The sequence below is a fragment of the Chiloscyllium punctatum genome, chromosome 8, assembly GCF_047496795.1.
Source record: "Chiloscyllium punctatum isolate Juve2018m chromosome 8, sChiPun1.3, whole genome shotgun sequence".
Taxonomy (NCBI): domain Eukaryota; kingdom Metazoa; phylum Chordata; class Chondrichthyes; order Orectolobiformes; family Hemiscylliidae; genus Chiloscyllium; species Chiloscyllium punctatum.
This window is the reverse complement of record NC_092746.1, coordinates 102810451-102835895: the sequence shown is the minus strand read 5'-3', so window position 1 is coordinate 102835895 and position 25445 is coordinate 102810451. Positions and strand designations below refer to the sequence as shown.

The 25445-nt window shown below is 40.7% G+C and overlaps 1 protein-coding gene across 4 annotated transcripts in view; it reads right to left on the bottom strand.

Annotated features, from left to right (window-relative positions):
* The window catches only part of larp4b (La ribonucleoprotein 4B), a 139034-nt gene that overhangs the window by 58051 nt on the left and 55538 nt on the right, over positions 1-25445 (bottom strand). For 2 of the 4 annotated variants that reach the window (XM_072576176.1, XM_072576177.1), the window contains exons 3-10: positions 16806-16956; positions 11860-12024; positions 8934-9024; positions 8014-8150; positions 7834-7937; positions 6895-7005; positions 5187-5240; positions 4892-5098 (exon numbers count right to left, since the gene is read on the bottom strand). In XM_072576176.1, coding sequence (XP_072432277.1) covers positions 4892-5098; positions 5187-5240; positions 6895-7005; positions 7834-7937; positions 8014-8150; positions 8934-9024; positions 11860-12024; positions 16806-16956 — 1020 coding nt within the window. The remainder of the gene's footprint in view (positions 1-4891; positions 5099-5186; positions 5241-6894; positions 7006-7833; positions 7938-8013; positions 8151-8933; positions 9025-11859; positions 12025-16805; positions 16957-25445) is intronic. The other 2 variants (XM_072576178.1, XM_072576179.1) reach the window with 2 other exon arrangements.

Below are 25445 nucleotides of genomic sequence, written 5' to 3'. Positions count from 1 at the left end.
GAACAAAGAAATGGCAGAAGAATTGAACTGGTACTTCAGATCGGTGTTCACTGGGGAAGACACAAGTAATCTCCCTGAGGTAACAGTGGCTGAAGGACCTGAACTGAAGGGAATTTATATCTGCCAGGAATTGGCATTGGAGAGACTGTTAGGTCTGAAGGTTGATAAGTCCCCAGGGCCTGATGGTCTACATCCCAGAGTACTGAAGGAAGTGGCTCGAGAAATTGTGTATGCATTGGTGATTATTTTCCAGAGTTCGATAGATTCAGGACTGGTTCCTGCGGATTGGAGGGTGGCTAATGTTTTACCACTTTTTTAAAAAAGGTGGAGAGAGAAAAAGCAGGAAATTATAGACCAGTTAGTCTGACCTCAGTGGTGGGAAAGATGCTGGAGTCTATTATAAAGGATGAAATTACGACACATCTGGATAGTAGTAACAGGATAGGTCAGAGTCAGCATGGATTTATGAAGGGGAAATCATGCTTGACTAATCTTCTGGAATTTTTTGAGGATGTAACTCTGAAGATGGACGAGGGAGATCCAGTAGATGTAGTGTACCTGGACTTTCAGAAAGCTTTTGATAAAGTCCCACATAGGAGGTTAGTGAGCAAATTTAGGGCGCATGGTATTGGGGGCAAAGTACAACTTGGATTGAAAGTTGGTTGGCTGATAGGGAACAGTGATAAACAGCTCCATTTCAGAATGGCAGGCAGTGACCAGTGGGGTACCGCAGGGATCAGTGCTGGGACTGCAGCTTTTTACAATATATATTGATGATATTAGTAATAACATTAGCAAATTTGATGATACTAAGCTGGATGGCAGGGTGAAATGTGATGAGGATGTTAGGAGATTACAGGGTGACCTGCACAGGTTAGGTGAGTGGTCAGATGCATGGCAGATGCAGTTTAATGTGGATAAATGTATGGTTATCCACTTTGGCAAGAACAGGAAGGCAGATTACTAACTAAATTGATTCCATTTAGGTAAAGGGGCAGTACAGAGAGATCTGGGTGTTCTTGTACACCAGTCAATGAGGGTAAGCATGCAGGTACAGCAGGTAGTGAAGATGGCTAATAGCATGCTGGCCTTCAGAACAAGAGGGATTGAGTATAGAAGCAAAGAGGTTCTTCTGCAGCTGTACAGGGCCCTGGTAAGACCACACCTGGAGTGGTGTGTGCAGTTCTGGTCTCCAAATTTGAGGAAAGACATTCTGGCTATTGAGGCAGTGCAGCATAGGTTCACGAGGTCAATTCCTGGAATGGTGGGATTACCTTACACTGAAAGACTGGAGTGACTGGGCTTGTATACCTTTGAGTTTAGAAGACTGAGAGGGGATCTGATTGAGACGTATAAGATTATTAAAGGATTGGACACTCTGGAGGCAGGAAACATGTTTCCGCTGATGGGTGAGTGCCGAACCAGAGAACACGGCTTAAAAATACGGGGTAGACCATTTAGGACAGAGATGAGGAGAAACTTCTTCACCCAGAGAATGGTGGCTGTGTGGAATGCTCTGCCCCAGAGGGCAGTGGAGGCCCAGTCTCTGGATTCGTTAAAGAAAGAGTTGGATAGAGCTCTCAAGGATAGTGGAATCAAGGGTTATGGAGATAAGGCAGGAACAGGATACTGATTAAGGATGATCAGCCATGATCATATTGAATGGTGGTGCAGGCTCAAAAAGGGCAGAATGGCCTACTCCTGCATCTATTGTCTATTGTGACTGGTTTTTTTTTTGTTTCTTTGCAAGCTGATGCCATTGTATTGTTGTGACTAGTTTCCTACCTGTTTGTCCTATGCACTATTTCTTGCAGTTGCTGCATGGTATTTTGTACATCACATTAATCCAGCATACTGTAGATACTGGGTCTTTTGGATAGTAGCTGGTCAAGTGCGGATGGTTTGTGCTGTCTTTATTTCCAAAGGGCGTAGGAGTCTTGTAGTCAATTCTTGTAGTCAAGTTTCTAATATAGGCTGAGGTGGTCAGAAGGTTTGGGGGAGGGGGCCGCAGCGCCTTCTCAGCATCGTTTGTATGCCAAACATCTGATGAAGCTGTGAAGGTACACATTATTAGCAGAGACTTTGTATAGGTGTTCCTCTTGTGGAGCTCTGGGGTGTTGCAGTGTTTTATAGCTTGCTTAAAAACACAGTATTGACAAAGCTCTTTTTGTGGATGTTGGAGTGGCTACTATTATGATTGACAATCTGGTCTGTGTAGCCTCTCTACACTCTGGTAAAGAATTCACTTATTTGTTCTTTCTACCAATACACCTAAAAATGGGAGTTGCTGGTGTCTTTGGTGAACTTGATCTAGTTAATATGCTTTTAAAAGGTGGTGCTGTTTTTCTAAACTGGCTAGTTTAACTATAACAAAAGGTATTGTCAACACACCTGATCCATAGTTTGGGCTGGATATGGTGGAGGGCTATGCTTTCTAGTCTTTGCATTACTACTTTGGCAGTGAGCCCATGAGCATCCCATTAAACTTGCTTGTACACTAAAGACTGTGCGGACAGACCAGTTTCTCAACTACATCAGGAGCCACTTAATATCCACAAGACAGCTGTGTCAAGATACTGTTTAAACAAGCTATACCACAACATCCCAGAACTCCAAAATTTGAGGTACACCTATACAAAATCTTTGCCCCAAAATGGATTCCAAGTGGTCAGATTCATGACAGCCCATAAACTGACAGCCAAGTTCAGACAACACACCAGAACACAAAACTCTATACCCATCCGGTGCAACACAAATGTAATTTACCAAATTCTGTGCGAAGACCACAGAAAACATCAAGACAAAACAAGCCAACTAGTTATCCACATCCACCAATGCCAAGTAGCCACTAAACACCACAACCAGCTGGCCCTAGTAGGCCACATACACAGGTGACAAGGACCACAAATTTGAGTGGGACAACACAATCATAGGACAAGCCAAACAAAGGACAGAATTGCGAAGCTTGGCATGCATCCATAGACTCCAATCAAAAAACTGACCTAGACCCAACATGCCAGCCACTATAACAAACAACCAGAACTAGCAACCCGAAGCAGGAGGAACTGAACCAAATAAATTCCAGAAGACTAGTACAGCAGTGCTCCCACAGGAGGTTTCAAAGCACTGAAGATGTCATCTCGACAGGGGGCAAAATGTCTGCAAATCAACTTCCCAAAGCAATTGGGACCTGAGCTACAAAGCTCTATGCAAACCTTGAACTGAACACATCACCCAGTCAGGAGATGAAACATTTACAGAAATATCAACCAACTGTTAGCTGACCAACTTCAGGCAGGGCTCTTCACTGAATTCAGAAGGGAGAGTTAGCTTAACTGAAGGTAAAGATCCAGGATGGTCTAGACAAAGTGAACATGGAAGAGGAGAGGTTTCCTCTCAGATCAAAGACACTTCTTGAAGTTAGAGGTCACCCTTTGCAGGATAGAAAAGTAAAATTCTCCTGGGATTGCGCAACTACAGAACACTCCATCTCAGGCGTCTATGGGAGGCACACAGTTATATATTGAAGGGGTGGACAGATTCTTGTTAGGCAGAGATAAGGGTTATCAGGTATAAATGTGAATATGGAACTATTCACGTCAAATAGATCAATCATGATCTTACTGAATGGCAAAGCAGGTTCAAGGGGCCAAATGGTCTAAGTCTACTACATTACGGATGTTCCTTGGTTTGTGTACTCCCTACAAATCCAACAACATCATGGGTTTTAAGTAACTTAAGTCTCTCAATCTCAGAAATAAAAACTTCCTTGAATCTAAAGAGCCTCTAACCCATGCTATGTTTATTGTTTGGAGATAGGTGAGAACAGCAGACGCTGGACAAGTCGATAAAGTGTGGCGCACAAGTCAAACAGCATGAGGAGCAAGGAGAATCAGTGTTTTAGACATAATCCTTCATCAGGACTAGCGTTCCATTACTTTATGAACTTTAAACTGTTCTAGATTTAGGAAACTGAGTTTTGATTACCAACGCAACATATATCTTGGTGTAATGTTGATAGTTCTTGATAGACCATCTTCAACTAATGCTGATAGTCCAAGTTCTTTTCTCAAACACAATCTGGTAGCTGTCAATACAAGCTGAAATTTCCAGATCACTACTGGTGAGCCAATTAACTGCATTAAATAAATTGAACAGGACCAAGATTCCCAAATATGGCAACAGTTACTTGGGTTAGACTCCCATTACTGGCAATGAAAACTGCCTGAGCTTAGCCTAAATGTGTGGCAACGAGAATACTGGTGTTTGGTCTTGAGATGAACGTTTCATCAGTTTCCCTACCAAAGGACCCCCAATGTCAAACAAATAAATGGAAAGACTCAGTATGTGCTTCTGCCCCTCCTTTAGAATGAGTCACCTACATACTTGCCTGTGCCTGATTCAGAACTGAATTAATAAACTTTTGGATGATGGTCACCTCGTGAACAAATATGGCATCAAATGGATGCATTAAACAAACTTCTACAGAATTAGTTTACAGCAGAACACAAATCTAGAAACAAAATGTCTGCCTATGTCTTCAGTTCGCAAATAGCAGCATAACAATGCTAAGCCAAGGAGTAAACAACTTTTTTCAAAAACAACTCATTCAGAAAAAGCAACACAAGCAGCTTTATGGATAATTGGTTCCAAACTCACCTTTAAAATTTTTTTTTTACAAAAAGACAGGTAGTGTACAAGTCTAAGTAGTTCTCTCCATTGCTTTTCTTTAAAAAAATTGAGCAAATAGTTTCTAAATGCAGAAAGTGGACCATTTTTAAAATAATTATTCATTTTTTGAAACTTGAAGTAGAATAGATTGTAGAAATCAGACAAGTTAATAACACCATCATACTATTACCACAAAAAGGTGGATTGTGTCGTGACTTACCAAAGTAGGATCCAGATAGCTGTGCGTTGTTGACCAGGACTGAGGAGTAAGAAGGCTATAAAGTGGAAATTGCTGTTGGGGACTGTATATTGGAGGCACATAAAATGATGTGTACCTCTGCTGAGTGTATAGGTTCATGTCAAGAGGTCTGTAACCATTCTTTGGTAGAAAAGTGTTGATAGCCATTGGCTTTGCTTTAATCCTTGCCTGCAATAAAAAAAACACCAACTTAATACTTACCCCACTAAAGAACAGAATTACGAATGAATCAGCATCAACTTTACTCAATTCTTACCTTTATAGGTTTACCCTGGAAGGTTTTAACTTCTTCCCGAAGATATCTGTAAGCCTGACCAAAATAAATTTTAAGTTAGATGGTCGTAAAGTAGCCATTCCCATTGTAACACTAAATCTGGCACATTGTTTTTCAGGATAAGATGGCACAAGTGTATGTATATCTATAGGTTAAAAAGGTCAGCAACTAACTGTAGGAATGCTGCTTCACTAAGTTTGACATGTTAGCCTTACCAATTAGATCTTGAAATATGGTAATTGTAAATGATGCAAAACAGACCACAAAAACAGCATTTTAATGCATAGATCACTTGAGTATGGCAATTCAATCCTTAAGTTATTCCTGGAACACTAAAAGAAAGGCTAACATTAACATGCCCAAGCAAGAGGTGGTGGTAACCTAATGCAGATCATACTGTGTAGTTATGCCTACTCAAGGAAAACCCCCAACTGGCCAATGGCATTTAAGCATAATTTAAGTCAGGATGGGAAGTGACTTGGAAGGGCACATGTAGGTGGGGGTGCATCCTAGGTGTCTGCTACTCAGCAGTCTACATAGTTGAGGTTGCAGGTTTTAAAAAGGTACTTGAAGAGGAGCTTGAAATTACTGTAATGCAGCTTCTGCACAAATTAGTCTCATTCGCCTTCAGTAAAGAATGGTACACAATGTGTCTTTCAAAAATATTCAATTCAGTTTTGACTATATACACCAAGACAAGAGGTTTGCCATCAACTACACTTAAAATCTTGTCAAAATGTCTTAATCAGAACTTTTGCTAAAGAGATAAAAAAGGTTCAGATGTTAGACTTCGTTCATAACAAACTCTGCAAACTCTAAGTTATTCTTCAACTCTGGGAGCAGATCAGAGGCTAGGAATCCTTCAGCAACCCTCCCTAAAGGGCAGAAGGCACAAGTCAGGAGTATGATGAAATACCTCACTTGCCCAGACATGTGCAGCTCCATCAACACTGATACCATCCAAGACAAAGGTGGCTGCTTGGTTGGCATCACAATGATTCACTCCTCCCACCACTAATTCAAAATAGGATCTTCCATCGATTCTCAGTCATAACTCAGTGCCCAAGCTGCTAAATTTCATGTTATAAGTATTCAAATTGGAACTTCAGAACATTAGACAAATTACTTAAAAAAAACAGATGCTTGTTATCTCAACTAATACATCAACTTCTGTTTACAAACCAACTCTGGTTTGATACTGCTCAGAGAAACTCAAAGGGCTACATAACTCTGGAAGATTTAAGTAGTGGAGACTTGGGCAATTCTCATTCAATTTTCTTTTTGCATATACTGAGTACTTATGTCATGAAGTTGACAACGTATCACAAAATACCCTAAAGTTAACATTGACCCTTGTCTGGTCAGACACTAAATTTCACAGGGCAAAGTATCTACCTCAGTTGACAGAGCACCATCTACTGCACTTACCTTACATTTTCAGACACTGTCTCGCTTATTTGAATTAGCAAGTTTTTTTAATGTTTAATTGAATTTACATGAAACAACTGGATTCCATGCTGTTCACAGAGCATATGACTGTCTTTAATCTGGTACTTTTGATGTAGACCCCAGAAGAGGAAGTCAGACAGGGAGGAAACAAATCAACTTCAAAATATTGCTGTAACAGAAGTTTGCAGTAACATACAACTAAAAATGTATCACTGAAGAAAATCTTACTCTATGTTCTTACCTGTTGTGCATCAGCCTCTGATTCAAAGGTAATGAACCAGTTGTCATTGTAGGCAAATTCACAACTCATGAACTTCGGGAAACTTTCTCCTTTAAAGAGTGCTTCTACTTCCTGAAAAAGAGAGTTAGTTGGCACATATTTCATGCAGATAGAAAATCTCCAAACTGCAAAAGTCCTTTTAAGTTAGTCATAAATTTATCCAATGCTGGCAAAAAAGGATAAAAAAAAACTTTAGGTAAAAAAATCTAACCTAAGTACCAATCACCAAATCTCAAACTTAACTCCAATTCGACATCGAACAACTGGGGTTGGCTACAGAGTTACAAACAGTTGATGCCATCAAGTAGAAGTGGCTCTTCCTACTTGAAAGAAAACATTTGCCAATCTGATGAAACCAGTTATTCTCTATTCCCTGCATGCGAGACTTCTCCAGATTTGAGTTTCAAAAACTGAGTTGCGTTTGTCCTGCAGCAAATACACATGCTTAACAGTGATCCTGGATTCCTTTTGTGAATCTGGCAAGAAGTCAGCATTGTGGGGTTTAGAATACCTCAGTTTCAGCTCCTACACACTGGTTATGGCGCTGAACTTGGTCAGCTTGTGACAATTTGCTGGACCTGGTCAGTTATTGTACCAGATAATAGACTAATTGCAGGATTGCCATTGATTGACTATATGTACAGGTCATTAAGCTATAATGCACAGTTTGTTAACAAATTCACCAACGCTGACTGACAAACTGGGGACATTTTCTAAACCAACTTGAAAAACATTGGCTGTAACATGGATTACAGCATCAACACTCCGTGCTGTTTCTAAAGCATGATTTTGCTATAATCCAGGGTTGCACAAGAATGAAGCAATCGCGTTTAAGAACTACCTATATCACTTGTTACCGATCTTTAAGTTAAGCTGGAAATGTTTCAGTTGAATTCATACCTCAACGGGAGTTGACTCTGGTACTTCGCGTAAAATTACAATGCAGCGGTTTTGATTTGGCCTGACTTTCTCTCCTTTGTCATCCACTTGGACCAAAGGCAATGCTAAAATAAGTGACAGGATATTTTCAGTAATAATTCTTTTCAAAATATCACTTAAATTAAAATGCAACAAACTTACATCTCAGAACATCAATAATCAAATCCACATCTGTGCTCAGCTTCTTCACATGGTCAAGATTTGCCACAGTCAGTATTGGTACATACTGGTCACTATCCATTTGGGAGACCAGGTACATATCAGTGGCCAGATTTTCTCTGCAAAAATAAAAAAATAAATTACAATTTAATCTAAGCCATCAGAAGATCAATTTAGTTCAATTCCAAGTTATAGTGAAGAACGCAAACTAAGTAATGTGTTAAGGAATTATATGCCTAAATATTTGTAGTGATTTGCCCAAGTGGAGGTCCTAGTCATTTCTCTAAGCCTGCTGGTCCTGCACTGGGTCTCAAAGAACCTCTGCATTTTTATCATCAGTGACAAGTTAAAGAAAGTGTGTTTCTGGTTGTCCACCTAGTCTTTAAAAGGCATTTCTGAAAACACTTCAAAAATCCACAGCCTGCAAGCAGCCATTGTCCGGAGGTTCTAGTTTTAACAGACTATTGACGAAAATTAGCTGGTCCCACCATTGGCCCTAACATTGGGTCTCAAGTTAAAACCACTTAATCTGGGGTGCGGTCATCTCTAATTTAGCAAGGACATTACCACCCCTTACCTAAAGGAGAGGGGAAAGCAAATAGCTCTGCAGTGCACAGGTAAAACATCTTGACAGTCACTAATCAGATACTTGCAGGATCAATCCCCGTTTACTCGTCTAAACAATGGACCCCAATATGTTGGACTTTCAATCTTTAAAATCAACCACAAGTTGCTTTCTTGTTAAGGTTTTTCGTTCAAGCTTTGCATATAGATTCGGTTCAGTACGAGAGATACTGAAAGCATGGTTTTTAAGAGTCAGTGGGGAAATGTGCAACATTAGAATTACTTCAACACAGTTATGGCCAAAGCCAAATATTCATGAAGTACAAATAAGGTCTCACCGAGACAAACAGAACTCCAGTGTCTTTTTCAGCAGCTCTCGAAGGTCTTCTTGACCAACTGTTTCCTGTTCCAAAAGAGTCTGATCACCTCCTACAAGCCAACATTTAATGGGTTAGTTTCTCTGCATAGTATACTTGTAAATAGCTTTCAATCTGATATGGTGCCATTTATGGAGCCATATGTTCCATCATTTACCTTCTTGTCACTAATGAAAACCCAAACTGGACAAACCTAATTTACAAACTTAAATCCTGACAGAAAATCCAGTGCAGCAACTAGTAACTGAGACCTTCCAAATAAAGGCATTTTAAAAAATTCAAGTATTAGGTCAGCGACATGTCATCAAGAATGCGGCACCTTGCGATTAGGTAAACCTACAGTGATGCTATGAAATAGTTCCAGGATTTTGATTCAGCAATTTGAAGAGCAGCAATATAGTTACAAGTCAGGATATGGTGGGGGGTTTGGAAACAAATTGGAGTTAGCATTCGGATGCATCTGCTACCATTGTCTTAAGTGACACCCTTAAGGAGCTGTTGTAGGAAGAAGCTCAAGTTAGTTGCCACAGTGCATCTTTTGGATGGCACAAACTGACCACAACACTGCACAGTGGCAAATATCCATAACTCTGCACGTGGACAGCCTCAGGCCAATAGCCACTCTCCAAAATTGGGACAGTTTGTTTTCCTCCTGTGATGCATAAATCTTTAAAATTCCCCACCTTAGGAAAGGGGAAGTGAAGAATATCAAGTCATTTGTACAGCACAGAAACAGGCCCTTTGGTCCAACTTGCCAGTGCTGACCAAATATCCTAAATTAATCTACTTCCATTTGCCAGCACTTGGCCTATATCCCCGTATTCATCCAAATGCCTTTTAAGTGTTTAATTGTACTAGCCTCCACCACTTCCTCTGACAGCTCATTCCATGCACACTGTCCTCTGCATGAACAAGCTGCCCCTTAGGTCCCTTTTATATCTTTCCCCCTCTCACCCTAAACCTCTGCCCTCTAGTTCTGGTCTCCCCAACCCAGGGAAATGATCTTGTCTATTTACTCTATCCATACCCCTTACAAAGTCTTATAAACCCATAAAAAAGATACACTTGAAAACAAACAGCAGAGGCAGTTAGCCGTGCAGATTACTACTGGGTCAGACAGCTGTGCAGGTTTATTTCTCCATTTGATCCACTTACCATGTGGGCACTACTTTGGGTCTCTTCCACCTTTTTAAAGTGCCTTTGTTTTGTAGGCTTCCAACCCCTCCCCAAAGCTCCAAAATAACGCAACAGCTCAAAATAGTAATTACTGCTCCTAGAATTGGGGGAGATCAGCTCCAACACAGTCAATAATTTACAAATGAGAGAAGTTATGGGGAGTTCAAAGCCGTTTTGAAGGCCCATCTGTCAAAGACATGGATGAATCCACCACTAACTTGATATTTAGGAAAAACAAACTCAGTAGATTAGAGCCTAAGAATCCAGACTACTTGCCCACTGATGTTGAATTTTACCATTTGCATGGAAACTTATTACCTGAAACAGGCTGCTGTGCATTAACCTTTCACTTATAAAAAGGTAAGCAGCACGAAGGCAAAGCCAATAAAAAACTCATAGCAGGATCTATTTTTGGATTTAAACCTCACCAAGACTCAAACAATTGCCTCAAAGGTTGAAAATTATGCTGCATTTCTTATGCCACAGGGTAAACCCTCCTACTAAATTTAATGCTAGCAACACAAGATTTATCCTGTGCAGTAATCTGTAAAAATGTAAGTGGCCAAGGACTAAAGTAAAAATTTCTTAAAGTATAACAGAATAATTAATGGGCCAGTGGGCTGAGTAGCAGCAGATGGAGTTTAGTTTAGATAAATGCGAGGCGCTGCATTTTTGGGAAAGCAAATCTTAGCAGGACGTATACACTTCATGGTAAGGTCAGAGGGAGTGTTGCTGAACAAAGAGACCTTGGAGTGCAGGTTCATAGCTCCTTGAAAGTGAAGTTGCAGGCAGATTGGATAGCGAAGGCAGCGTTTGGTATGCTTTCCTTTATTGGTCAAGAGTATTGAGTACAGGAGTTGGGGGGTCATGTTGCAGCTGTACAGGATATGGTTGGGCCACTATTGGAATATTGCGTGCAATTCTGGTCTCCTTGCTATTGGAAAGATGTTGTGAAGCTTGAAAGGGTTCAGAAAAGATTTACAAAGATTTTGCCAGGGTTAGAGGATTTGAGCTATAGGGAGAGGTTGAATAGGCTAGGAAGGTTTTCCATGGAGCACAGTCTGAGGGGTGACCTCAAAAGAGGTTTATAAAATCATGAGAGGCATGGATAAATAGACAAAGTCTACTCCTTGGTATTGTTTGTCTTCAAGCAACAAACTACTTGAGTTGTTCAACCCAATGTTACATACATAATTGCCTTATTGAGAACAGTGCTATCTGGTAGTTCTGCTGCTTGTCACTCAGAAAGGTACACTCACATCTTCATAACACATTCAATTCGAATAGTATGACACCAGAATTAAATCTAATTAGTTTGACCCTGAAGCAGTTAAGAGTTTGAGAGCAAGTTGTACAAATTCAAAAAGACTGTTCAAATGCACCAACACATCCATGTTGAAACAATGATCACACTATTTACAGCACCTAGTCTTTCCAAGAGGTTAATTTAGGCTAACCAGACAAGAAATTTAAGCTCCGTCTCATCTAATAAAGTGCTCAGGATATCATGGAGCTAATGCTGCCCAAAGTTGACAAATTCAGAGGTGCTATCTAATCTCAAATCCACTGCCCATTAGAACTGGCAAACACTGCAACTAAACATGCCAAGTAATTCCAAATGCCCCTATGAGAAAGTCAAAGAACATAACATAATACCTGCTAAAATAAACAGGAGCACAGGAATCAATTTGATTATTACTGCTTTATTTACCTCCCTGCCTGGTTCCATGTATGGTCTCATATTCTGAGTAGAAGGAGTCAGAGCATTGGAGTGTTACAGCATCCAAGTCTGATTGTTCAGCAGAAGGAACTGTCAAAGAGGGCTCCTGTGATGGACTTTGAAATGACTTTTCAGCATCACCATTGGTCTCAAACCCTGTCAAACAAAGCAGTATAACTTTAATAATCTTACACCCACTCGTCAAATTCCAACACATTCTTCCACAATGCATGCCCCACACTGCTTAAAAAAAAGTGAAGCTTTCAACTCACTTTTTTGGCTAATTGTTAGATCTGCCTATGGATTTCTAACCCTTGTACTATTTTTAAAAACCGCTTTATCCTAGGTCTACATTTATTCAAAAGCTGTCAAACACCGAGGAGCATATGATATGATCAAGTGGAGTAGAGTGTCCTTCAACTAACCCACAATTGGTTACAATTTACTTGTTCCAGCCTATTTGATTTTTGTATGAGACACTGAATACAATGGACCAATTAACTAGATATCTGAACAAAAATGAACAATCCAAATTTTATCTTTTGGGAAAAAAGCTCAGTAAAATAAACTGAAAACTCCAAAACAAAATCAGTGATAAGCACTTATGGTAGCTATTACTGACGATAAGACATTGAGCAGATCCTTGCAGTCCACTGATGCTACTCCATCATTCAATGAGATCAAGGCTGTTCTGATAATCTTCAACTCCACTTTTCTGCTATTTCCCGAAATCCTCTTACTGATTTTTAAAAAGTCTGAATTATCTTGAATGTACTTCAACGACAGCCTCAACAGTCATCTGCAATAAAGAATTCAACAGACTGACTACCCTCAAGAAATTAGTGTCCTAACCGGACAATCGCTTTGAGATTATGCCCTCTAATCTCAGGCTATCCCAAGGCAAAGTAACCTCCGTATTTACTGTGGGGCCCCAGGAACTTATTTCAATATTGTCTCTCCTCATTCTCAAATTCTAATGGACTACAAGTCCAAATTACAGAATGTATTACAAATTTCCTTTATTGCCTCATGAACTTCTCTGGACTGTCTCCAACACCAGTCAAGCTATCCTCAGATAAAAGGGGCCAAAGATCATTCACAGTAATTGAGCCGGAGACTGACTAGCTCCTTATATAGCTTCACTTCAGCAAAACCTCCCTATTTTATATCCCATTCTTTTTGAACTAAAGAGCCTACAATTGTATCTGCCTCCCCTGCTCACCATGAAACTCACGCAAACTTAGATTCATGCACTCTGATCCCAAACCTCTTGTGCTGCTGCTTTCTACAATCTCTACCCATTTGTTCTTGAAGGAAATGACAATGTGGAATGATAAGTGAAAACAAATGGAGATCACAGCAGGTCAGACAGCAGCTTCCATGGAGGGACAGCAAGCTAACATGGAGCCTGGAGGACTCTTCACAGCTGAAATATGCCCACATTTGTCCTCTTATGCTGCAGTGTTCCAGTGAATCTCAAACTGGAGGAACATCTCTTCAGACTAGGCATTTTACAACGTTCTGTACTTAGTTTTCAATATCTTCAAATTATGAACTTTAGCTTATGTCCCCTCCCCCATCCCACTTTTTATCCTTACGAACTATTTTTACGATACAGAAGTCAAACCTCTTAGCTAATTAAAACATCCAGAAAAGCTTGCTTCAATCTGCTAAAATGTGAAAGAAAAATCCCTGATTTCGACTGTTTAAGAGAAAAATTCCCAACAAACACTAAAGAATTAACAAACCAGAGCCCCCTAGAACCAATAGTTACCTGACCCCAACTCTAAAATGCTGCTCCAACAACAAATTAATTTCTCAAAGTCCATACAGTTTCTTATGCAATCTCCCTTCCAGTCTTCTGAATCTTACTTCAAAGTCTGCTGCTTCCCTCCAATTCTGCTGTCTTCTCCCCGGGCCATCTAAACATGCGTATCTTTGCATAAAATTCATTGGTATCTTTAAATATATGTGCTTTAAAGAGATTCAAGTGTTGACAACCTTTTCAAATGACATGTGCCTTCAATGTGCAGTTAGCTTTGACTAATTTTCAAAAGTCCTTCCTTTTAGACTCCGGCACTCACCCTCTCATTAGTCCAGTGTTGTCAATACAATCTAATTCAAGGGGTTTTTGGTATGCTGGGCATAATTTAAATTCAAATTCCATTGCTGTAATATCAAACGCAACCCCAAGCCAATAGTTACATATAAGCAATTCTTAGTACTATCTACACCTGTCAGCTAGTTACAGATACATATGCTGTCAAAATCTCAGCTCAATTGATTACACTTTTGGGTTGGGGGGGGGGGGGGGGGGAAGAGAAAGAAGAGAAGAGCAGAGGAGAAGAAGAGGAGATTTACCTGAACTTTGAGTCCCCATTGTTAAATACAAAGCTCAACTATGAAGTCTTAATAATAATTGCTCTTTGAAGCTTCTTGGGCTCTAAAAAATATTCCTACCTTGAAGGGGAATGACAAAAACATTTATACTACTGATCCCTAGGATGAAAAGGCTGTACTAGATGGATTCATTTTACTTAATTATTCCAAGTTAAGAAATAGGAATCTATTTGATTCGAACAAAATTGAGGGGGGATTGATGCCAAGTATGGAAGATGCATTTTCTGATATCCACGGCCCTCTAGAACTTTTCTCCTCTCCCCTGACTCCATCCCTTCTCCCAACCTCACCTCAGGTATTTACCATCCCTCCTAAGGTGTCTGCTGCGATACAGAACTTTCTGCACTCAAATGGTCTCAACTTGATCCCTCTGCAACCCCACCTTAAATGAATATTCGGCACAACATAACATCAAACTGTCATTTTCACCTGTGCACCAACCTGTCCCACAGACCCCTTTACCCAGCTTCAACATCCTCCCTCCTCCTGGACACCTTCCTCTGGCCTTTTACTTCCAATCTGTTAATTGAGATCTGTTGGCATGACATTGGTAGAGAAATTGAAGTGACCAAACCACACAGCACTTCATCTCCCTCCAAATTGACTGCACTCTACATGAATAGATCCAACCCGGACTTTGTTATTAAACCTGCTGATAAGGGAGGCGCTGTTATAGTCTGCATTGCAGGGGCTCTGCACCAGCTCTCAGATACCACATCCTATCTTCCCCCAGCACATTAGGCCATTGTGTGTCAGTCTGATCTATAGTCACTGACCTCATTCATCCGGCAATCTTCCCTTAATGTCTCCAAGCTGATAGAAGCAAGCTTTGCAGGGTTGGAGGACTATCTTTTTCCTGCAAGTCCACAAAACAAGACTGCCCAGGCAGATCTATTGTTTCAGCCAGCTCCCACCCCACAGAACTTCTTTTCTTATCTTGACTTAAGTCTTTTCTCCCTAGTCCAGTTCATGCCCATATACAAGTGATTCCTGATGCTTGACACCAGTTGCAGAATTTCCAGTTTGCAAGCTCCAGCCACTTTCTCATTACCATGGACATGCAATTCCTTTACAGGTCCATGCCCTGGTCGAGATGGTCTCATGGCTCATTGCGTCTTCCTGAAGCCAACTGCCCCCCTCAACTATCCTCCTCCACTTCAAGCTCATCCTCCATCTCAACTTCTCTTTTTAACTAGTCTCATTTTCTTCAGGTGTAGAATTGTGGCTGTAGGTACTTGCACAAGCCACAATTACAACTGTCTTTGTGGGGTACATAGAACTGAAACAAGAAATGTTCTATTCTGGCCCCCACTAAACTGATGTTTCAAATGTCAGCGGTGCTGCTTCCCTCTGGAAATGGAAACGTTCAAGTTAGCTTCCAATTCCCACCCTGCCTCACATTTACTTGGTCTGACTCCTCCCTTCCTTGACACCGGTTTCCATTTCTGGGGATAGACTGGCAATTAAAAATCCATTGACTCAGAGCTACCTGGATTAAATGTCCTTGCATACTTCCCTTGAAAGACTCCACTAGATTCTCCTAGTCCCTGTCTCCATCACATGTTCAGATGAGGCCAACCTTGACATGGGAGCCTCCAATATGCCCATCTTCCTCAACCAAGGGTTCCCTAGTACTGTTGTCAAGGCCTTAACAGGGTCCAACCCATCTCCTGCACTTACACCTTCACTCTTAACAGCCTGTTCCCTAGCCACCATCTGTCTCAGGCTTGCTGCAGTGCTCCAGTAAAAGCTCAGCGCAAGCTGGAAGAACAGCACCTCATTTCCTGTTTCAGGACCCTGACTCCCTCTGGGTATTTTAGTGCCAGACACCCCCCACATTAGTGTTGAGAAGTTCTTTGCTTGGTTATAAATGTTATTAATTCCCTATTACCTAAACTTTATAGATGCTCAAATGGATTCAAGAGACACTCCAGCATTTGGGCACAGGGCAGAAGGGTCTACATATTGTAATGACCAGCTTGGCTTTAAATCAAATACACTGGATGGATCATACAGCTGACTCCCATGCTGACATCCTACTTCAAAATTCCAGTCTCTGCATTCAACTGAAAGTACTTGAGTTAGTCCATTACACTCACTAAATAGTGATTTTAGTTTCCATAACAGTACCATATGCATCTTGAATAACTATTTCAAGAATCAACATTTATTGAAACCCTTTGATTATGCACACTGCAATTTCCACCAAACAATTGACAAAACAAAAAAGGTAAAGTAAAGCATGTGCCAAAAGGATGTCAAAGAGAGAATTCTTCAAAGTACTGGAGAGTGTATAAGGAGCATTTAGATAAACAAGTCAAGAAATTGAAACAGTACAAAAACAAACTATAAATCAGGCAGTGTTGTCAAAAGCATTCATTGCCTCTACTGGCAATGTCACAGAAAAGTCAACTCAAATATTGAATGCCTGACAAACACGACAAAACAGACAGATCCAATTCTGAAAAAACACTTCATTGTGATAGAATTCAAAGATACCGGAAAATGGTATTTACTTTAAAAATGAAGGAAGTCACCTGAAAATACTATACCTTCTGGGCAACTATCAGGAGCCTCCAATTGGTCTTCCCAAGTCTCACAGGCATTGCTTGCAGCAGCATCCAGACTTAGCACATGATTTGCCCAAACTTTGGCATTAGGATTCAGTTCTGAAACCTTGGCTGATTCCTAATGAGAAAAATTCCAATTGCAAATTTAGAGGCATGTAAAAGGTGAATTAAAGCTTGTTCCAGAAACAAGTAACAATACATCTAAAACTTCAGAATAAGTTTTAGAACTATAAATTGGTGCAAACGGCCATGTTTGAACTACTCACTGCAGTACTCAGTTTTATTTAAACTGACCTAGTTTATCAGAATACAAGACTGCTGGTAGACATTTCACACACGAGTGGATATCACACCAAGTGAGAAACACAACTAAAACTTTAAATCTTTTTCAAAAAACAAGAGGGCACTATGAAAAATGGGACTCTGCAGGATCGACACAACATACCAAGGCCCTGAAGCCACAGCCGTTCCATGTTCATTCTTTGTTGTTAAGCTAGCAACATTCCACCACCATTGTGCTAATATTTATCCCTACTTCAAGTGGTGTTCTTTTAGGACACTAGCTACTCTCCACTTGAACTATTCCTTTGAAGGATTCTGTGCTCCAAAATATAGAACCTGTCACTGATGCTCATTTACAGTCTTTCCCATCAACCAGCTTCAAACTACCTAATTTTCCAGTTCAGCAGCAGTTATAATCTCAAATGCCACATCTTAGCCCCTTTATAGTAATGTAAAGCAAAATTAAATTGAATCTAAAATTAACTTACAGTAAAACTTAAAGAATGTAAAAAATACAAATAAATTGGAGAAACTACACCAAGTGCAAGTACTACCTCTGTGTAGGGTGGATAGCAAGATGTTATTTTTCTTTCATGTTTTGCTTCAATGTCAAGGTGAAATAGTCCAAGGGGAGCATCAATCATCAGCTAGGACTAGTTGGACAGAATGGTCTTGTGCTAAATGCTTATGCTATTTAACACTTAAGTGAATCTTGTTAGTCCCAGCAAAAAGATACACGAATACCACTTGCAAGTATGCCCTCAAGATCTAAGGGGTTTGGTCAATCAAGTTCAAGGGAGGCAGCTGCAAAGTCGCCCCTTTCATACAAAGGGTGATCTACTGCACACACTAGAATAAAACAGGGTTAGAGTAAGGGTTTAACAAGATGGTCCATGTAGAAATAAAAGATTCCTTTTATTTTCCAATAGATGGATTGGAGAAGGCACTGTTTAAATTTTAACAGTCAACTCACGCCCAGCATTTATTTGCAGGTAAAACATGTTACTTGAGTGTTTAAAAAGCTATTACCATTACTTCACCCAGCAGAGGGCAGCACAGTCTCAATAAGTTCCCATAAATGGTGAACCCTGAAATATTTCTGTGTTGACTTTCTCCCCCCCCCACCCCCCCACAAAAGATTTCTTAAAGTTCACTTAGTTCTTATTGTGCTCCGCTACACATACATTCCAAATTAAGAGAAGCTGAGCATGAATGTAAATTAAAAACTAGCTTTTGCAGGCAAGTGACAATATGATCAGAAATATACATTTAAATACCATACACACACGTCAAATGTTTTAGATTGTTTTAAGTTAATTTATGGGGTTGACTATTACACGAATACTATTTTTGAGGGGCTGAAATTCACTGTTAGAAGCCCAGTTGATAACTAAAAGAAGAAAAAGACAATGATTTCAAGTAATTACCAGATAAAGAGAATAGAAAATAAAATTGATTAGTTATTCCATCCACCTTTTTTCTTGTTCTTAATAAATGATATGATCGATGCAGCTGAGGGCTAGACTGGAATCCTGGACCAGATCAGGACAGCCAGCAAACTGGAATCTTGGAATGGAGCAAACGGCTGGCAGAACAGAGTGCCCGGAACGAAGTGGCCATACAAGAAGTGTTTACACTACAGTGCTCACTCAATAATTAAGAAAGATGAAGCCTAATGCTTTCATTATATGAACTAGGGTCAACGTTTCACACAAAATATGGAAAATGTCAGATTTTTTTGGCTAAGAATAGGGGGTTGACTCTTGAGATCAAGTTTTATCTGAGTATATATGGTAAACAAACTTAAGCATTAATGACTGAAGACATTTTGTTGAAGCCTTGCATTAATCAGAACAATTCACAAGAATGACAAATAAAATACAAAACATACAAGTAGAGGCACTGTGTCCCCAAGAGTTAATTACTAATTTACTGCATTGACTTGATTATGGCAACATCTTGACGAAAACAGAAACAGAATGGTGGGTCACCCAGTTTATAGTTTTGAACAAGGTGCTATGTACATTTTTTGGGTCTGAGCTTTTTGCTGTATTAAAATATTTCAATACCCCCATGTGCATAATGTCACATTTTCACTCAAAATAGCAATGTTTTTGCTCACACTCCAGATTACCACTCTAAACCTGGTCATTCCCACCTATGGAGTCTCATACAAAATGCTGAAATAACCAGCCCCAGCATTTATCCCCATGCCACCCAGCTTGTTACAGGTCATTATCCTGAAAATACCTATTTATCCAAAATGGTCAGTTATTACTTGACTAATACTTTATCCATGCTAATGCACAACCAACCAACACACTGGGCTCTTAAATAACCTAGCAGGCACTATGAAACAACTTCTAGAAGTCCCAATATTACATGGACTGCTTAATTTATCCTGGCCATTAAGTGAGCAAAAGCATTGTCAAGCACAATTCCCTCTTTGGAAAGCCAAACTGACTGCTCAACTAACTTTTGAATTTCCAAAATGCTCTGCTATATCTATTCTATAGTTATCTCCTTCCATATTTGAAACGAAGTGTTGTTTGGCAGGTTTCCAATTCTCTGGAGTCTTCCCAGAATCAAAAGGATGACTAGTACTGCATCTAGCATCTCTCGCTACTTCCTTCAATATTCTAGGGTGCAAACCAAATTCAGAGAATTTGCTATCTTTTGCCCCATTGGTTTCCCTCGTACTGTCTTAACATCAATGGCATTTATTTTTGTACTTTTTAAACCCCCTTGGTTTATTAGTTTTGGAACATTAGTATTTTCTGCTGGAAAGACAGAGGCAAAGTATTTATTCACATCCCACAATTTTCTGGCTCCCCATTATTTCTTCAGTCTCAGTCTTTTGACTCATCACTATTCTTTGCCACATTGAATTCAAACTGGATGCTATCAACAACTTAGTTGTCCAAGGATACTTTTTATTACCCAAGAAGTTTCTTTCCTTAAGATATATCTACGCTGCAAGCCACAAACCTCTACTGTCCCTCACCACGTTTGATGCTAAGTTTCTTTCCCAGCTCACTCCAGCTAGTCCTAACTTTATTGCATTGTAATGGTCCTCAGTGAAAAAGGTTAGTACAGTTGTTTCTAATTCTATAATGCTAAATTTTAGCATTTGATCACTGATGTGTACAACATCCCCTCAGGCTAAAAATAGCCTGATCTTATTTGATTCAGAACAAAAGAAAACTGCAGAACATTGCCCCCTCATGGCTACCGCTACCAATCAGACTTTTAAACTCATGATTAAAGTTACAAGGCTATTAGAGTACTTGGTAAAATGCCCTCCTTTCTTGGCTTATTCTTGATCCAATTGTGTAGTTATTATGGGCCTACCCAAAAGAACCTCAAAACAACAAATGTTTTCGTGCGCTAGGTCACCTTGGTTCCTAGCAGCTTTGCCATTTTGCAGAACCCCACAATCACCCATATTGCCACTACCATATTGATTCAGTATACAATTTAGACTATATTTCTTGCACATTTAAAAGTTGGGCACTAATGCACAAAGTCACCAATTTCAATCTTATACTTTACCAGCACAAGTAAAAACAGCAGATTAAAGACTTCACTTTTACTGTTGAAACAAATATTCAAATCATACTCCAACTACCTCTTCATGCACTTATATTGTGGTTTCTGACATCTCTCTACCACTGGTCTTACTGCAGGTAAGCTTCAATTCACACCTCAGCTTAGAACATGAGCAGTACATCCCAGGCCTTTTGGCCCACAATGTTGTGCTGAGCTTCTGAACCCAAGATCAACCTTACCTTATTGCCATCCCTGTGCCTACTTAATCACTTAAAAATGTCTGACATCTGACTCCCACCACTGCTGGCAGTACATTCCACACACCCACCACAGTGAAGAACCTACTTCTGACATCTCTGCTATACCTTCAAGCACCTTAGAAGTATGACCTCTCATGACAACCATTCCTACCTCTGGCAATCTGTCTCCCATAACCTTGTACACCTCAAAATCAAGTCACCTCCCTTCCTTCTCTCCAGTGTGAAAAGCACTACTTACTTAGCCTCTTTAAGACAAGCCCTCCAATCTACGCAATATCCTGGTGCAGAGGAGATTTACCATCTCTAAAGCATCCACATCCTTCCTATAACGAGGCAACAGAACTGGACACAATATTCGAACTGTGGTTGAACCAAGGTTTTAGAGCTTGGAGGTTTTGCTGTAGCTCAAACTCAATTCCCCTGTTTATAAAATTCAAACCATTTGCCTTCTTAACAACCCTATCAACTTGGTGTCAACTTTCAGGGATTTATGGATGCAGACCCCCAAGGTCATGCTATTCCTCCACACTACCAAAGAATCCTGTCTGTAACGCTGTATAATTTGAGTTTTTTCCTTCTTGCAGAAAAAGCTGCAATTAAAGCATCAGCCTCTTTGCATGAAACCCTACTTGAACCAAAATTTGTAGTTAACAAGGAAAGCAGAGAAGGCCATTAACTTACTGCCATCCTCAATCTGTTGCCAAAGATAGATAACGTGTTTGCATGGCATTACATTTAGGGCAATTGAGCTAATGGATTACTTTTTCTGAAAAAGTTTGCTGATTTAAATTAGAATGCACTCCAAGAAATAAACATACCTTTGTAAGGAAAGGGATACTAATCACATCAAGTACAGGATAACGAAATGTAAACAATGAGATCAGGTAAAATATTTGCATAGCACAATATATTTTCCAACACAGACGGACCCAAAACAGACATGCAGGTCAGGAATTAGTTGAGGGTGGAGGCCCAATGTCAACAAGAAACAAAAAAAGGGTCAGAAGACAGTTTGACCGGACAAATTTCCTCTGGCTTGTAACCAAGATTTCTAAAACACGGCAGGAACAAAAGGATAGCGAAAAAACATTGGTCAAAGCAAATGAAACATTAGAGTAAATACTAAGTTATATCTACATGCACTCAACTTTTGGAAGACTGATTATATGCTGAACTTGTTTGTACCATGACTCCACTGCTCCAAGTGGAAAATTGACCAAAACTCTTGAATTTCATTAATCCTGTTACAAGTTAATCTCAATTTACTTTTGCCAACCATAACAAATACACACCTGCAGTAACATCCAAACTAATTAAAAGTCTCAAAACAAACTGCCATAACAAAGTCTTAACTAAACTAAAGCTTGGACTGGAGTCAAAATTATGGTAAGGATACATGTTCAAAAAAGTTTAGTTACACTGTAACCCCAAACAGGAACACAGGAGAAATGGCAAAAATGAAAATTTGAAAATTTGTAGATTCTGAACATAGAAAATAGATTTGTCAGCACGTGACCAGAAGTCACCAGTTGACTTGAATGTACACCTTTTAAGTTTTATTTTTATAATACAAGATTGGATCCACAAGCAATAACTTGTATCTTTCCCACATTCAACGAAAGGCCAACATTTAAAATTTTTCCCAATTAAATATTCCAGCAAAGAATATCAAACATGAAAAGTTGAGTTGAAGTTGCTGCTTCGCTGAAAGTTGAGAAAAAAAGATGTTGCGTTTAAGACAATTACAAAATACTTTTATTGCTTTAGAACATACTGAATGTGCAGCACGGTGATTAGCACTGCTGCCTCACAGCACCAGAGACCTAGGTTCAATTCCCACCTCGGGCAACCGTCTGTGTGGAGTTTGCACATTCTCCCAGTGTCTGCATGGGTTTCCACCGGGTGCTCCAGTTTCTTCCCACAGTCCAAAGATGTGGGGGTTGGTGAATTGGCCATGCTCAATTGCCCGTAGTGTTAGGTGAAGGGGTCAACATAGGGGAATGGGTCTGAGTGGGTTGCTCTTCAAAGGGGCGGTGTGGACTTGTTGGGCCAAAGGGCCTGTTTCCACACTAATCTGAGCTGTTTAGTTTGCAGGTGTGAAATAAATCAGTTCAAAGGAGGTTCAACTTCACATGCTATGAAGAAATTTTAGGACAAGGATTCTTATCCATTCGCCACTAATTAAAAAGGCAGCCAATATACCTACCGAAACAAAGAAATTACCATTTAACTTGCATTAAGCAAGCAAATGTTTTGGTTTTCCCTCCATGGACTAAGGAAGAGCAGACACTCCTTTGGAGAGGAGAGAGTACAAGTAATTGTTTGCAGATTTAGAGAAATCAAGTGAAGGGAACAGGTTGACAACGTAAAATGTCTGATCTTCTTGTCCCCACCGCAAAAAGTGACATGGTTACATTCAACATAGATTCTGGAGATCTCACCATAGTTTATTGTATTTAAGTTGATTGTTTTGAAATAATCTGGTGCGGCCTGCATTTATCGCTAGTAAAAAAAAAGAGGCAAATTGCAATTTTTGACAGCATTGCTAACTTTATAGTCAATCCAGCAACAGTGGGGCTCAACCTACATGGCACTGCCCAAGTTCTGGCACCACATTAACCAGAAGAGCCAAGAATCGCCCTACTTAGTTCAATAATGTCTTCTGAAAATGAAATCTGCTTTATCTATGACTCTACCCAACAATGATCACTCCAAAAGTCTGGAATAAATTCAGAATCCAAAACATGGCACTTAAATTGGAAGGGAACTAATATACTGGCAGGGAGATTTGCTAGAGCTGCTCAGGAGGATTTAAACTCAAGTTAGGGGGGAATCCAGGAAGATAAACAAAGATCAATCTCAGACTGGTACAGCTGAGAAAAGATGCAAGTCAAACACACCCACGGAGTCAGGAACAATGCAGAGAACAAGGTAGAACAGAAATTAACTTGCATTTATTTCAAGAGGACTAACAATAAATGCAGCTGAACTCAGGGCACAGTTAGGAACACATCACTGGGTTGTCATAGCAATTACATATGGATAAGACTGGCAGCTGAACGTTCCAGGATACAAATTCTACAAGAAGAACAGAAAAGGAGGCAAGAGGAGCAAGAGTGGCATTTTGGTAAGGTTGGCATCACAGCTGTACTGAGAGAGAGGATGTTCCTGGAAGTACATCCAGGGAAGTTATTTGGATGGAATGGAGAAATAATGGGATTGTATGACAGACCCCCTAATAGTCAGAGGGGAATTGAGAAACAAACTTGTAAGGAGATCTCAGCCACATGCAAGAATAATAGGGTGGTTCTGGTAGGGGATTTTAACTTTCCAAACAGACTAGGACTGCCATAGTGTTAAGGGTTTAGATGGAGAGGAATTTGTTTAGTGGACAAACATTTTCTGATTCGGTATGTGGATGTACCTATTAGGGAAGGTGCAAAACTGGAGTCGAAAAATGTGGTGCTGGAAAAGCGCAGCAGGCCAGACAGCATCTGAGGAGGAGAATCAACATTTCAGGCATAAGCCCTTCAGGAAGGAGGCTGGTGTGCCAAGCGAGCAGAGACAAAAGGTGGGGGGGTAATTTGGGGGACAGGCGCTGGGAATACGATGGAAGGAGGGCAGGGTGACGGTGACAGGCCAGAGGGGTTGGGAAGAAGATTGCATGTCAAGAGGGCAGTGCTGAATCCAGAGGTTGGGACTGAGATAAAAAAAGGTGAGGGGGGGGGGAAGAGGAGGAATGAGGAAGCTGGAGAAATCTACATTCATCCAGTGTGGTTGGAGGGTTCCTACGCAGAAGAGGAGGCGCTCTTCCTCCAGGCATCGTGGGGTCAGGTCTGGCGATGGAGGCAGCCAAGGACCGAGATGCCCTTGGTGGAGTGGGAGGGGGTTAAGTGTTCAGCCTCTGGGCAGTTGCCCTGGTTGGTGAGGGTGTCTCAGAGGTATTCCTTGAAACGTTCTGCAAGTAGGTGGCCGGTCTCTCCAATGTAGAGGAGACCACATCGGGTGCAGCGGATACAGTAAGTGTGTGGAGATGCAGGTGAATTTGCGACGGACATGGAAGGATCCATTGGGGCCTTCGTGGAAGATGGAGGGAGAAGGAATGGGCAGAAGTTTTGACAGTTGCAGGGGAAGGTGCTGGGAGTGGAGGTTGAGTTGGTTGGGGGGTAGGGGGTGGACTTGACAAGGGAATTGCAGAGAGAGAGGGGAGAGAGAGAGAGGGAGAGAGAGAGAGGGAGGGAGGGAGAGAGAGAGAGGGAGGGAGGGAGAGAGAGGGAGGGAGAGGGAGGGAGAGAGAGGGAGGGAGAGAGAGGGAGGGAGAGAGAGAGAGGGAGAGAGAGAGAGGGAGAGAGAGAGAGGGAGAGAGAGAGAGGGAGAGAGAGAGAGGGAGAGAGAGAGAGGGAGAGAGAGAGAGGAGAGAGAGAGAGGGAGAGAGAGAGAGGGAGAGAGAGAGAGGGAGAGAGAGAGAGGGAGAGAGAGAGAGGGAGGGAGAGAGAGGGAGAGAGAGAGAGGGAGA